The 13,095-nt window shown below is 49.2% G+C and overlaps 1 protein-coding gene across 4 annotated transcripts in view; it reads left to right on the top strand.

Moving 5' to 3' along the window:
* DYSF (dysferlin) overlaps nucleotides 1-13,095 on the top strand; it is a 307,503-nt gene that overhangs the window by 286,384 nt on the left and 8,024 nt on the right. For all 4 annotated transcript variants that reach the window (XM_073343024.2, XM_073343025.2, XM_073343023.2 and 1 more), the window contains 3 exons: nucleotides 3,561-3,739; nucleotides 4,650-4,759; nucleotides 5,399-5,546. In XM_073343024.2, coding sequence (XP_073199125.2) covers nucleotides 3,561-3,739; nucleotides 4,650-4,759; nucleotides 5,399-5,546 — 437 coding nt within the window. The remainder of the gene's footprint in view (nucleotides 1-3,560; nucleotides 3,740-4,649; nucleotides 4,760-5,398; nucleotides 5,547-13,095) is intronic.

The following is a 13,095-nucleotide window of genomic DNA, read 5'->3' as shown; positions in this document are numbered from 1 at the left end:
GATGTTGGTCTCCCACTGCAGGAGCTCTCCCCCAATCCCCGTACCCCGCCAGCAATGAACTCAGCCTCCCAGGCTCTCATCCATTCTTCCCCGCTGCCTGCCACTATTGGAAAGACTCCCACTGACTTCAGGGGGGCTTTCGATTACGCCCACAAAGCACTTTGGACTCTCTTGGGGGGAACGGCCCTGTGACATGCGCGGTATCATTGTCAGTGTCCCCGGCGCCTCTCCAAGGATGACGGCTGGTCGGCCTTGGAGCAATGGCCTGGCTCTTAGCACGGGAGTGCTTGGCACAGTGAATTTAACCATACGATCAGGCGTGACTGCCTGAGGGAGGCACAATGCAGCCCAGACTCCAGAGCAAGCAAGAGAAGTTAGCCTTGGCCATGACTCTAGGCTGGAGACAGCTTCCCCTTGTGTCTTCACTGACAGGCAGTGGGGTGGATATGGGGCCCAGCCTGGACAGGCCACAGAATTCTGGGAATAACTGTTGGGCAGAAAGGGCCGTTGGGAAAGAACTGGTGGGGAAGAAGCACTGGGAAAAGGGGCCAAAGTAGGGTCACTACCTGGCCAGCATTTGACCAGCCTGGCCGTTTTTTTTAATGGATTTGCCAGTTGCCAGAAAAATAATGTAATCTGCCACTTTTTTTGTTTTACATGGGTCTAAAGATTTGCATTATTATCACAATACACCGGGATAGATCATGGTAAAAGTTTCTGTGTTCAGCTAACGATGCAGTGCAGAGAGAGATGATATCTTTGAGGGCCATCGGTATGCACACACCACCCCAGGGACATAGAGGATCTCAGGACCCTCTTGTGAGGGGCTTAGTCTAACCCAGCCACGGTTCGGGGGGACACGTGACACAGTGGCTTAAGGTCCAGCTTTGCATGTCCTCCTGAGGCGAATGACCACCCATCTCAGAGAGCAGCTTTTGCCTCTCTGCAGACTGCGGCAGGCAGCACAACAGAGCGTCACCGGTGACTGGTCAGAACAGCTGCCAAGGGCATGCCAAGGGGCAACTCTGGAGATCTCATTTACTCTTCCTGTTTGCAGGGTAGCTGTAGCCATGTCGGGCGCAGGGTACTAGAGAGACAAGGTGAGCGCGGTGACATCTTTATGGGCTCCACTGTTAGTGAGAGGGAGAGAAGCTGTTCCAATGAAAGATGTTACCTCCTCTGCCTTGTCTCTCATTGACTCCCCCGGGCAGCTCTTCTGCGTTCGTCACTGCTGGCTCTGAACACGCAAAGAGCGAGGCTGGGCCCCACTTTCAAATATGGCTGCCTAAGTCGAGCACCCGAATACCACTGGGAGTCACCTAAACGCCGGCTGAGGCAAAGGAGGTGCCTGGATCAGCATTTATCTGTCTAAATCCCTCTTTGCATCAGCATGTAGGTGTCTGCGACGCATTTTGCTGTCTAACTTTAGATACTCCACTTCTCTCCCAGGCTAGTACGGTGTTGGAGCAGTGGCAGTGGGCGACCAGACCTAGGTGATGTTCCTCTTGCAGTTCTTAATGGTTGGGTCAGGGGACCTCCAGTCGGTCCCAGACCCCAATCTCCCCCCAGATCCTGTGAAATGTGATCTATGCTCAAGCTGTAAATGCACTAGCAAGATCCAGGGGTGAGATTTCCTAAGTGACTTAGAAGGAGAAATCCCCTACTCCTAAGTCACTTAGGTGCATTCGAAGTTCCCAGCCCCCATCAGGCTAGCTGGGACCATGGAGCGGTAAGATTTAGAAGATGGCTAGTTCAGGCAATGTAGGGAGAAAACAAGATCCTTCACAACTAGTGAATTTTTGACAAAACAGTTTGGGACGGGAAGTGAGGAGGCAAATTGTATCCAATTGAAATTGCAGAGGTGGAAGGGGTGGGGCAGGCAGAATGTAAATACCCAACGGGGTGGGAAGCAGGACATCTGGGCTAACAGACTGCCCCCTGAAAATATTGCTGTGGGGTCTTTATTGTCCACAAATGGTCAGGACCAAAGCATTACCTCTCTTCTGTGCTTCCAGCCGCACATCGACCCCACCACCACACTGGAGCAATTAATTCTGGGATTTCCTTAGGTGGTTCCTTATCTGAACACTGTTCTAACCTCCCTGTAGAAAACCTCTGCTTAACTTGAGAGACTGGACAACGTGAAATCCGCATTTCAGGCTGCTGAACGTTGGCAAAGCGAGAACCAAAATTGGGAGGCCCTTTTGTCAGGCGTCTAACAGAGCGCTGTAAGCAATGAATTATACGCAGCGTAGATGCACATATAAACGAGGCAGCTGATTATGTCTATTGAGTGATAGATAGATCTGTCATCTATAGAACTCAACGCTCTCTACAAAGGGAGATCTCATTCTTCCCATAGTCCCTAGTTCTTCACGCTCCCGCTGGTGGCCTGCCAGGCTCTCCGAGCTCAGGCAAGCCAGCATGGCTTGCAGCATACCCTGAATTATGTCAAACCAAGAGGGAGTGACTTCCAAAGCTCAGGGTATGTCTATGCTGCAGCACAAGCTCGGGCTCAAGCCTCACACCCCTTCCGTCTACACTGCACTGGTGCTCACCCAGGACTTGGACCCAGGGTCCCAGGGCCCTGCATGGCTGGAAGGTCCAAGAGTGAGTTAAGTCGGGACCCAGGGTCCAAGGCTTACTGCAGTGTAGACACGGCCCTGTTTGACTTGGGTCCCAGGAGAGAGCCAGAAGTATCCCACGATTCCACGGGACAACTTCCTCAGGCCTCTCTGTCCCAACAGTCTGCAATCCACTCCACTGAGAAGGGAAGCTACCTCCCATTTGCAAAAAGCAGCAGCTCAGGCCAGCGTTAACCCCTTCTCTTCTGATCTCCTATCTCCAAGCACACTATCAGAGAGCCGCCTGGGTTTGCAAGGGTGAGCGAATCCATCAAACCTTTCCCAAAGCAAGCTGCTTCCTGGTAATGTGTAGGGCGGGCAGTAAAGTTTTCCCCCAGTGCACCATGGTCCTAGGGCTACAGTGGCCACGTTTCGGCAGGGGTTGCTAGGGACTTTGGGATATGGTGACTTTGACTCGGGTCTGAGCACTGCAGTGTGGACGCCCAAGCCTAGGTTCGAGCATGGGTTAGAAAGGTCTTAACATAGCGTTAAAATACAATGTAGATGTTCAAGCCCAGGATTCCACTCGAGCCCCACTTCCCCTGAGCTTACATTGCAGTGTAGCCAGACCCTGAGAATGGAGAATGTTGCCAGCTGCCCCTTGCTCTTATACAAACCAGATGCCCCCTGACTGCCCCAGTGGCACTAGGGCACAGGGAGAGACAAGGTCTTAAATAAGTTGGTCCTCAACCATTTGGGGCCAGCACTCCGCACATTGGGCACTAAGTTCCTGAGAAAAGCTGCCGGATGGTATCACAATGGGAGCTGAGCTCATAGGGAAATCCAGTCCTGATTTCGGTGCCCGTTATGCCACGTGTTAACGTTTATGGCTGGGGCCATGGGATCAGGGAACCCCCAGCCTGTCCCGAACCCAATCTTCCTCCAGATCCTGGGAGATGTGATTTATGCTCAACCTGTAAATGCTCAACGTTGCAGGTTCTGTTCAGATGGACCTCAACCGGATGCCAACACCCACCAAGACGGCTGAGAAGTGCTCCTTAAACATCCTGGATGAGACCTTGTCCTCTGATCGATTTGTGTCGCTCTTTGAGCAGAAAGCTGTCAAGGGCTGGTGGCCCTGTGTTGTGGAGGCAGAAGAGAAGAAGACCATAGCAGTAAGTCCCTTTGGCTCACTTGACATCATCTTTGCTTTTATCTCTGTTGTACAGGTGGGGAACTGAGGCTCAGAGAGGCTAAGTGACTTGCCCAAGGTCACAAAGAAAATCTGTGGCAGGGAAGGGAATTGATCTTGGGTCTAGGCTAGTGCCCTAAACCCTGGTCCATCCTTCCTCTGTTAAGGGTTTTCCAGCTTTTGTCATAGCACTGGGCAAATAATTCAGAACAAATCATTTGTTGTAGTGAACTTTGCCTTGTTTTGTATTCTCAAATTTCTCATGATTATTAATTTGTGTGCCCTAAGAGCCTCAGTCATTGACCAGGGCCCCATTGTGCTAGGCACCATAGAAACAGATCAAAATGATGGTCCCTGAATGAGAGTTTGATAGTTGGAAAACTGAATTGTTCTGATTGGTCATTGAGGTCACGTGGTACAGCACGTGTCTGTTCCCTGACTGGATGAGTACTTAGACCCCAGTGAACGCGCGTGATTACATATTGAAAATTCACTTTTTGCAAATATTCTCCATTAGTGGCTCAATATTGGTTGTTTCCTCAGACATTGCAGCCTGTACACTTATTCGCTAGCGCTTTCATGGAAGAATCGACGGAAGGGATATGTTCTTGGCGTAAAAAAATATGGTTGAATCGAGCTCAGCCTCCTAGCACAGAGAGTTCTAATTTGAAACAGAGGAACACAACGATTGCCAGACTGGATCAGACCCATGGTCCATCTAGTCCAGCGTCCTGTGGCCAGTACCCAAATCCAGCAGTAGCAGATGTGGGATAATCACCCTGATCCCTAAGAGTTAGCCATTGGCCGAAGCCCTGAAACAATTTTCCTTTCCCAATTCAGTGTTTTGCTCCACAGAGCCAATTACTCTATTTCCTGCCTCTTTTCCCATGCAGGGTAAATTGGAAATGACCTTGGAGATTGTGACAGAGCAGGAGCAGGAAGAAAGGCCGGCGGGGATGGGCCGCGACGAGCCAAACATGAACCCGAAGCTGGAGGACCCCAAGTAAGAGCTTGTTGATTCTAACTCAACCATAGGGACCTGGGACACTTTAGAAGCAAGTTGAAAAGACAGGCCCCTGTGACAAGAGGTCACAATCTACAGAGGCCCAATCCAGCAAACACTTATAGTGGGGCATTATAGCTCGTTACCATCTGTGTGTGTGTGTGTTCAGATGGCACATACTGCCCGCCTGTACCCCATGGTATCTAAGGGGGCTCAGAGGGCACGTACTGCCCGCCTGTACCCCAGGGTATCTAAGGGGGCTCAGAGGGCACGTACTGCCTGCCTGTATCCCGTGGTCTCTAAGGGGGCTCAGATGGCACGTATTGCCCAGATGTACTCATGGCATCCACGGGGGCTCAGATGGGATGTAGTGCCAGGATGTACCCATGGTATCCAAGAGGGTTCAGATGGTACCATGGGGACATCTGGTCAGTGCATACCTAGTGGGGGCTCAGCTGGCATGTTCTGCCTGGACGCACCCAGGATCACTGTGTGGGGGTTCAGCTGGCACATTCCGCGGCGCGTCCGACTGGGCGCAGTCCCCCTTAGAGATGCCTGTCGTGCTCAGCAGTCGCTAAAGGCTGAGGGGGCCATCCCGTGCAGTGAGCTCACAGCTAACCCTGATGGTCCTGGTTGCAGGCGCCCGGAAACCTCCTTCCTGTGGTTCACCTCCCCCTACAAAACCATGAAGTACATCCTATGGCGGCGCTTCAAGTGGGTCTTTCTCGTCGCCGTCGTGGTCTTCATCCTGCTGCTCTTCATCGGGATTTTCATCTACGCCTTCCCGGTACGATGTCAGCAGGGGCTGGAGAAACACTGCCAGGCCCCCCAGGCAGCTATTAGAACCAACCCCCATGCCGTGGCTACGCTAGCATTTTACTTACCCATCTCCCACCACTGCCCTGCCGTCGGCACAACTCCGCCCATAGCCCTAGCGTGGGCATGTCCTTGTTTTCTCAGCCACACCTCGTCATGGTCGGCCCGCACTAGCCTTATCTCCATTGCTAGCGCCAATGAACTGCCCCAGGGATGGGGATCGTGGGGGTTTCCAGGGTCTGTCTGTCTGGATTCTGCTGTGTGTCAAGTCATATACCTTTTCTGTGCCTCAGTTTCCCCAATGTGTAGAATGGGGATGGCGATTATACTAATTCCAGCCTCGCGGGGTAGGTGGTGAGGTTTCATTGATTTCCAAAGTGCTTTGAGATCCCCAAGTGGAAGGCCATCCAGGGATGGAAAGCGCTGCTGCTGACTTGAAGAGAAAGGCAGCTTTTCCCCACCCCCCTCCATTGAGCAGGAGTGAAAGTATGTTCAAATGTAATTGGTTAAAGATGCAGGATAGTTTACAGGGATCCAAGCAGCCCAATCTCTTATTATCAGGGCTTGGAAGGAGTGTTCCGCTGATATAATGTATGGAACAGAGGGGAAAGGATCCCACCTCATTAATCAGCACAGTGGCTTTTTCTGCCTTGTGTTCAATTCCATTTGCAAAACAAAATAAATAAATAACCAAACCTCCAGCCTTCCAGCTTGGCCTGGGGATGGGTTTCAAATCCTCCTGTTTTTAAAACACTGAAATAATTCATGCTGTGTTTTGGATCCCATTCCTCCCTTCCCCAGACTGATAGAAAAATGACCGACCTCTTTCTTTCCAGCACTTAACAAATTCTGTGCCGTGTACATCTGTAACCCCCCGCCAACACACACTCTTTTGGGGTAATTTATATCTTTATCCAAGAGAGAGGCTGCATTTGCAGATTGCTTCGTGTGCAGCCATAAAGCAAAGTGTTCAAGTCTCCTAAGCACTGTAATCTCTTTCAAACCATTTGAGATCACACACAATAGATTGTGCTTGTGGACAAAGATATGAGGGACAAAGATTTCAGCTCTGGAGTCCCTGGCTTTCAACTCTAGAGACGTCTCTTTATCTCCGGTTCCCCATCTTTACTAAAGGACAATAATACTTGCCTCATCTGAGAAAGGATCAGTTACATGCTAACTATTATTTAAAAAGACATAATCAGACAAGTGCGAAGCACCGTCCTCTGCTGGACAGAATCAGAAATGGTCAGTTGTGTTTCCTATGCCCTATACTACAAGCAATTTTCCTTAGCTCAAGTAGCAGGGACTCTTCTTTCTGAGCAGGAGGATCTCCGTTCTATCCCTACTGTCTCCTTTACATTTCCAGTGGTTTAGGATTTGTTACAATATTATGGTACTAAAACTAAGTGGAGAGAAAGAAAAATCCTTTAGCTCTAAATATTAATTTACATTCATTATTGCTTGTGTTTTTCTCTGACTGTTCCTAGCAAATTGTTGTTGTATTTCATTTTACTTTGGACAGGCTTAGTCATCTTTTGTGAAAGCTAGACTGTTTCATGGAATGTTTCTGTTTTTATATATTTAAAATGGCTTCCCCCAGATTTTTGGGTCACCGGGTTGTCTATCCCATTTGGAGATTTAGTTCCTTTCTCTTAAATATCAACCTTTGGTACTAAAGCTAGAACAGTGGGGATTGTTTCTGTATTGGGGTTACCCCTTGGGTGATCAGATAGCAAGTGTGAAAAATCGGGACACTTTCTTTCAGGGGCGGGGCACAGTTCCATATATAAGACAAAGCCCCTAATGCTGGGAAGGTCCTGATAATGTTGGGATGTCTGGTCACTCTAGATACCCGTAACATACAGATCTTTGGCAAGAGTCACTGTTACAATTCAGAGTGCATACATTAAAGGACAAGCCTTTATTATTATTATTTGGATTACAGTAGTCCATAGAGGCTTCAGCCAACAGCAGGGCCCCAGTGTGCTAGGCGTGGCGTGTACAGACAGTAAGAGACAGTCCCTGAAGAGCTTACACGCATATATTCTCAGTTTGGGAGTCATGAGCAGGTGTCAGTGGGTTGTGACTGCCTTTCCTTCCCATATTGGTAATGGAAGGATGGAGGAGGGTGTTCCAAGTAAATGGGAGGGGAAACTTGGGGAAGTTGCATTATGGAAAAGAGCCACTGATCTATACAGACAAAGGGTGTGAGATAAAAGCTGAAAACTGAGACACGGAGAGCTAAAGGTCTCAGAGCAGCAGAGAGCTTAAGGATTTTTATAGACTCATAGAAATGTCGGACTGGAAGGTACCTTGGTCGTCTAGCCAATCTTCTGGTGCTGAGGCAGCATCAAATAAACCTGGACCATCCCTGACAGCTGTTTGTCCAACCTGTTCTTAAAAACCTCCAATGATGGGGATTCCACAGCCTCCCTTAGAGTTAGAAAGTTTTCCCTAATATCTAACCTACATCTCCCTTGTGGCAGATGAAGCCCATGACTTCTTGTCCTCCCTTCAGTGGCCGTGGAGAACAGCTGATCCCCGGTTGCTTTGTAACTTCTCTGGCCCATCTGAAGACTCTCAGCCCCCCCCCCACTTCAGTCGTCTTTTCTCAAGACTACACAGGCCCAGTTTTAACCTTCCCTCAGAGGTCAGGTTTTCTAGACCTTTGATCATTTCTGTTGCTCTTTTGTGGACTCCCTCCAGTTTGTCCACCTCTTTCCTGAATGGTGGTGCTCGAAGGTAGTGTCCTTACTACCCCTAGCTCCCCTTTGTGTCAGGGTGCGATGCTGCAAGGGGCCCCTGTCCCTGGTGCCTCCTGCAGGCTGTCTGCCTCTCACCAGGTCTTCCATGGCTCAGCCGTCCAGCCAAGGCCCAAACAGTTCAGTCCCCTTCCGGGTTCACAAAAAAGTCCAGTTTGAATGTTCATTAAATGTCCCAACACAAAAGAGCTTTTGACCTCCTTATGGTTTATTCCTTGGCCCGTCCTTTGGGGTCAGTCTTCAGCCATATCCTAGGCTAAATTTTCCTTCTGTTGGGCTTGTACGCCCCTTCTTCAGGGCTGTTAGAGGAACTCAGGTCTACCCTCTACTCTGGGTTCCAGCTCAAGGACCGTCTATTAAGCAGTTAGGGCTGCTTCTTCTGATATGCTGCTGTTTCCCTGGCTCACTTCCTAACTCCAAGCCCCCAAGCGGCTTCCCCACAGCTTGGGTTTAACACGACCTCCCTTTGGTTTGCAGGCCTCTGGCTTCTCCCTAGAGCATCCTAGCTTCTCTTTCCTCCGCTGAGCCAATCACTCTTCCGCTCCCTGTGGGTTTCTCTGCACAGGGAACTCCTGTCTCCTCTGAAGTCTTTCCCTCTGCGGCAGCATTTACAATTCTGAATGCAATTTTTCTATTGACGTTTTTCTGTTACTGATTATTTATGGTTCCCAGTGGTTTTTATTTCTGTACATTTGCCTTCCTATTGTATTAGGTGTCCTAAAAACTAACGCAATGGATTGCGAGGGCTTGAGCTTGCACAAAAATATTGATAATTAACATGCTCTGTAGCATGTCACCAGTGTCTTTACTGAAATATTAATTATGTAGAAAAATAACACAATAAGTTTACAAATTTCTCTTCACGAACAGAAAGTGACATATCTCTTTGCTAATAACACTATATCAGATTGATCTGTGCATTACTGGATATCGCTGTGTGTCAAAAAGGCAGTTTATATAAAAGTTTACATAAACACGCAGCCTAAAATGAATTAAGAAACAAGAAAGTCTTTCACAGTCGTCAGTATATTGAAACATCCCATTCCCCATGAGACCTGCAATTTGGTCTTGGAGATCTCCCTTACAGGAGGTCTGCTGAACAAAGGGAGTTTATTTTGCTTGATAGGCTCTGTTAATGGCTTGATTTTGTCTTGTCTCTGTTACAAATGTGGAACTGCTGCTGCCCGATCTTCTCAATCTCTCTCACAGAGTCTCAGCCTCCCTCACAGAGTCTGCAATGTCTTTGGTGTCCAGTTTAACTAAGTCTGCACTCTTTTCTGAGAAGGGGTGACCTCAACACTTGCAGGCGACACTGATTCAAGAACTCCCAGAACCGGGCACAGTCCCCATTAAACCTGGGGGACCATGGGCTTGCGGACAGTATGCGTGAAGGTCGGCGGCTGTAGCCACCGCCGGGGCTTGGAGGGTGGCATCCCTGTGTCATTGTCTCATCACAGCCTGGGCCCGCCAGACTGCATTCTCATCCCAAAGTGCAGCAACCTTGGTCTGCAGTTCCTGGAAGGCCCTGACGGACTCTGTAAGGGGGAGTTTGGCTCCCGCGGGGTCATTCCAGGAGGGACCACCACATTGTTATGCCTGCACCCTCCTTATGTCTGGTCTTTTTGGGCTGCTCACACTCCAAGCTGCTGGGGCACAGGCAGCCTACCTAGTCGGTAGAGCAGGATCTTGCATGGTGGTTGCGGTGGCAGTTCAGAGTAATGGTGAGTGTAGATCCGGGAGTCAGGCAGCAGGCCGAGGGTGAAGCTGGAGCCAGGGTCGAGGAGCCAAGCCAAAGGTCAGAACCGGAGTCAGAATCAGGAGCAGGGCAAGGACTAGACTGGAGCGGACAGGAGTCCTGGCTGGTGTGAGGGTTGGAGGAAGGGCTAGAGGCAGGCTGGAGCAGGGCGGGAACAAGGACTGGAACCAGGAGCAGAGCAAACACAGCTGCGGGCGTAGGACGTATTGAGCAGCCCCGGTGCTGCCGCAAGGCTCACACGGCTGGCTGCTGGCTCCCCTGCCCAGTGAGGAAGCACAGCCACTTGGAGACGGTTCTTTGGGCCAGTGGAGCTTGCTGGGTTGCCTAGCAAACAAGCTGAGAGCCAGCTGTGCACCTGACAACACCATTTATTATACCCCACGGAGGCCTCACCTTCCCTGAGATCTTCTGTGTCTGCATTTGGGACCAAGATGTACAGATTGCTGGCCGTTACTTGGTGGGCATGCCTACTTCATGCAATATGAGACACTTTCTAGAAGGATCAGCCATTGCTGGGGAGGCCACTTTGGCCTGAACAAGGGCTTCCGTCCATCCACTGTCCTCTAGCCAATCTCCAATCAGCTTCAGACTTGCCATTTCCAGATGAAGACCACCCAGCATAATGACTGATTTGTCCTCTCCGTACCCAGCAGGCCAGGTCGACTGTGTCTGTTTGGTTATGGGCTGATTCACAGCAGTCAGGGGCACTTGGCATGGGTTTAGGTGGTGTACAACCCTCTTGATCACCTCCTGGCATGCTGAACCATTGCCACAGACTTGGAGTCACCTGGAAAGAGCAGAAACTCAGTAATGATTGGGGTGAAATCTGGCACTGGCTGTCTGCTGGCGAAGTAAACTGCCCAGGAAATGTCTTGATCTCTATTGAAGGTATCCAGGCTTGCTGCTTGTCTTACTTGTTCAAGCCACCTGCATTCTTCTTGCAGGGCTTGGGTAATCAGCTGGCAATCAGTCTTGATGTCAACCTTTGCTGCCGGGATGGCAGCACTGGTTTTCTTCAAGATCAAGGGAGGGACAATTGTGTAAGACTCAGGAAGTGATGATAGTCTCCATCACTGATGCTGCAGTCTCATGATCTGGGCTGGAAATCTCCCAGACAACTCCCTCTACTTGAGTACTGAGATGCTGAAAAAATGATATCCCAGTTCTGTGGAAGGAGTCTGTGGCTGTGTTGGAGCTGGGATTGTGGTCTATGTCATCCACAGTAGTGAATGGACCACCACAAATCTTTAGAAGACAGACAACATTTCTCATAATCCAAGTGTTGGCATGCACTGTTTGCCACGTTGGGACAGATGGCCGACACTGTCTTAGGAGTTGGACAATCCACATTGAAAGATGGTATCCACTCACTCATTTTTTCGTGTCTGTGCATGAAATGTCAAACCAATGTTGATTGGTAAAGATCTTTCTCAAGCTGTGTTGTGGTACTTCACGGCGATGGATATTGCTGTTGTACAGCAACAGGTGTGCCAACCTAAGTGTAGTTGGATGAACGGAAATTTGTTCTGAGTTTTAATGTTTGGACCATCCAATATCATGGACATCAGTGCCGATAGTGCCTCAGACACAGATCGTGCTTGGCATCCTGGGTCAAATGATCCAGTAAACTGTGTTTCATTTGAAAGATATCCCTTGGAATAATTTTTGCTATTGTCAGAGTCTTCCTCACATGCTTTTCGGAGGGTGTGTCCAATATCCTGGTTGAAGGCATGGAGCACATCATGTCTTTTGTGTGCTTGGACACCTGGCATATGTGAAAGGATGCAGGATTTTAGTTCAGTGCTGTGAATGCTCCTGGCCAGCCACCCACAGCTGTTCTAGTCTAGCTCTATAGAACTGTGGGAGGTCTGCTAGTTTAAAGACTGGAGTCACAGCTTCATTCAGTCTTGTCTCTTCAGTGAATGCTTGTCTCTTCAGCAAAGGTAATCCCATGCAACATCTTATCTGTGCTGCTTTGCTCAGTTTTCTTCTCCCTGACTTTGTTGTAGAGAGACATCAAGCATCTTGCACGATACTTTGCATCATGGGCCCCTAAGCCCCACACACTTACTTTTTGCCAGCAAGCATTGTTCTTGTAGCTGAGGTGCACACTTGTGGACTTGGCTATCCATACCGTGGGTAGAAGCGTCTTCTGGTGGTATGTTCATTTCTCAAATAAAGGATGCTTCTTTTGCTGGAGGTCCTTTGTGCTGGGTCACTGAAACGCGTATATTTCCTCAGCGGTTCATCAGGGTGATCCACAGCTTTCTTGGTTCTTTTTTCCCCCCCTAAGCCCTCCTACTGTGTGCTCATCACTAAACTTGCCCAGGTTATTTAGTGTCACAGGATGTTATCCAAGGAGGAATTGTCTTTCCATAGATGGGCCTATGAGTACAGAGCTAGAGAGCCCTCCTCACTTTGTATTAGCTAGGAAAATGTTGTCAAAGGTCCCAGATCTTGAGGTGTGTGGAATCTGCTTCCATGTCCTTACCTGGGGTGCATCTCCACCAGAGACTCTGAGGGACTTGACAATGCAGGAGCTAAGGCTTACTCTGAATAGAACATAATATAAGAACATAAGAACAGCCATACTGGGTCAGACCAAAGGTCCATCTAGCCCAGTATCCTGTCTTCCGACAGTGGCTCTAATGCCAGGTGCCCCAAAGGGAATAAACAGAACAGGTAATCATCAAGTGATCCATCCTGTTGCCCATTCCCAGCTTCTGACAAATGGAGGGTAGAGACACCGTCCCTTCCCATCCTGGCTAGTAGCCATTGATGGACCTATCCTCCATGAATGTATCTAGTTCTTTTTTGAACCCTGTTATAGCTTTGGCCTTCACAACATCCACTGGCAAGGAGTTCCAGAGGTTGACTGCGTGTTGTGTGAAAAAATACTTCCTTTTGTTTGTTTTAAACCTGCTGCCTATTAATTTCATTTCATGGCCCCTAGTTCTTGTGTTATAAGAAGGAGTAAATAACACTTCCTTATTTACTTT

Source organism: Lepidochelys kempii, chromosome 4, assembly GCF_965140285.1.
Source record: "Lepidochelys kempii isolate rLepKem1 chromosome 4, rLepKem1.hap1, whole genome shotgun sequence".
Lineage (NCBI taxonomy): Eukaryota > Metazoa > Chordata > Testudines > Cheloniidae > Lepidochelys > Lepidochelys kempii.
This window is presented reverse-complemented; position numbering and strand designations above follow the sequence as displayed.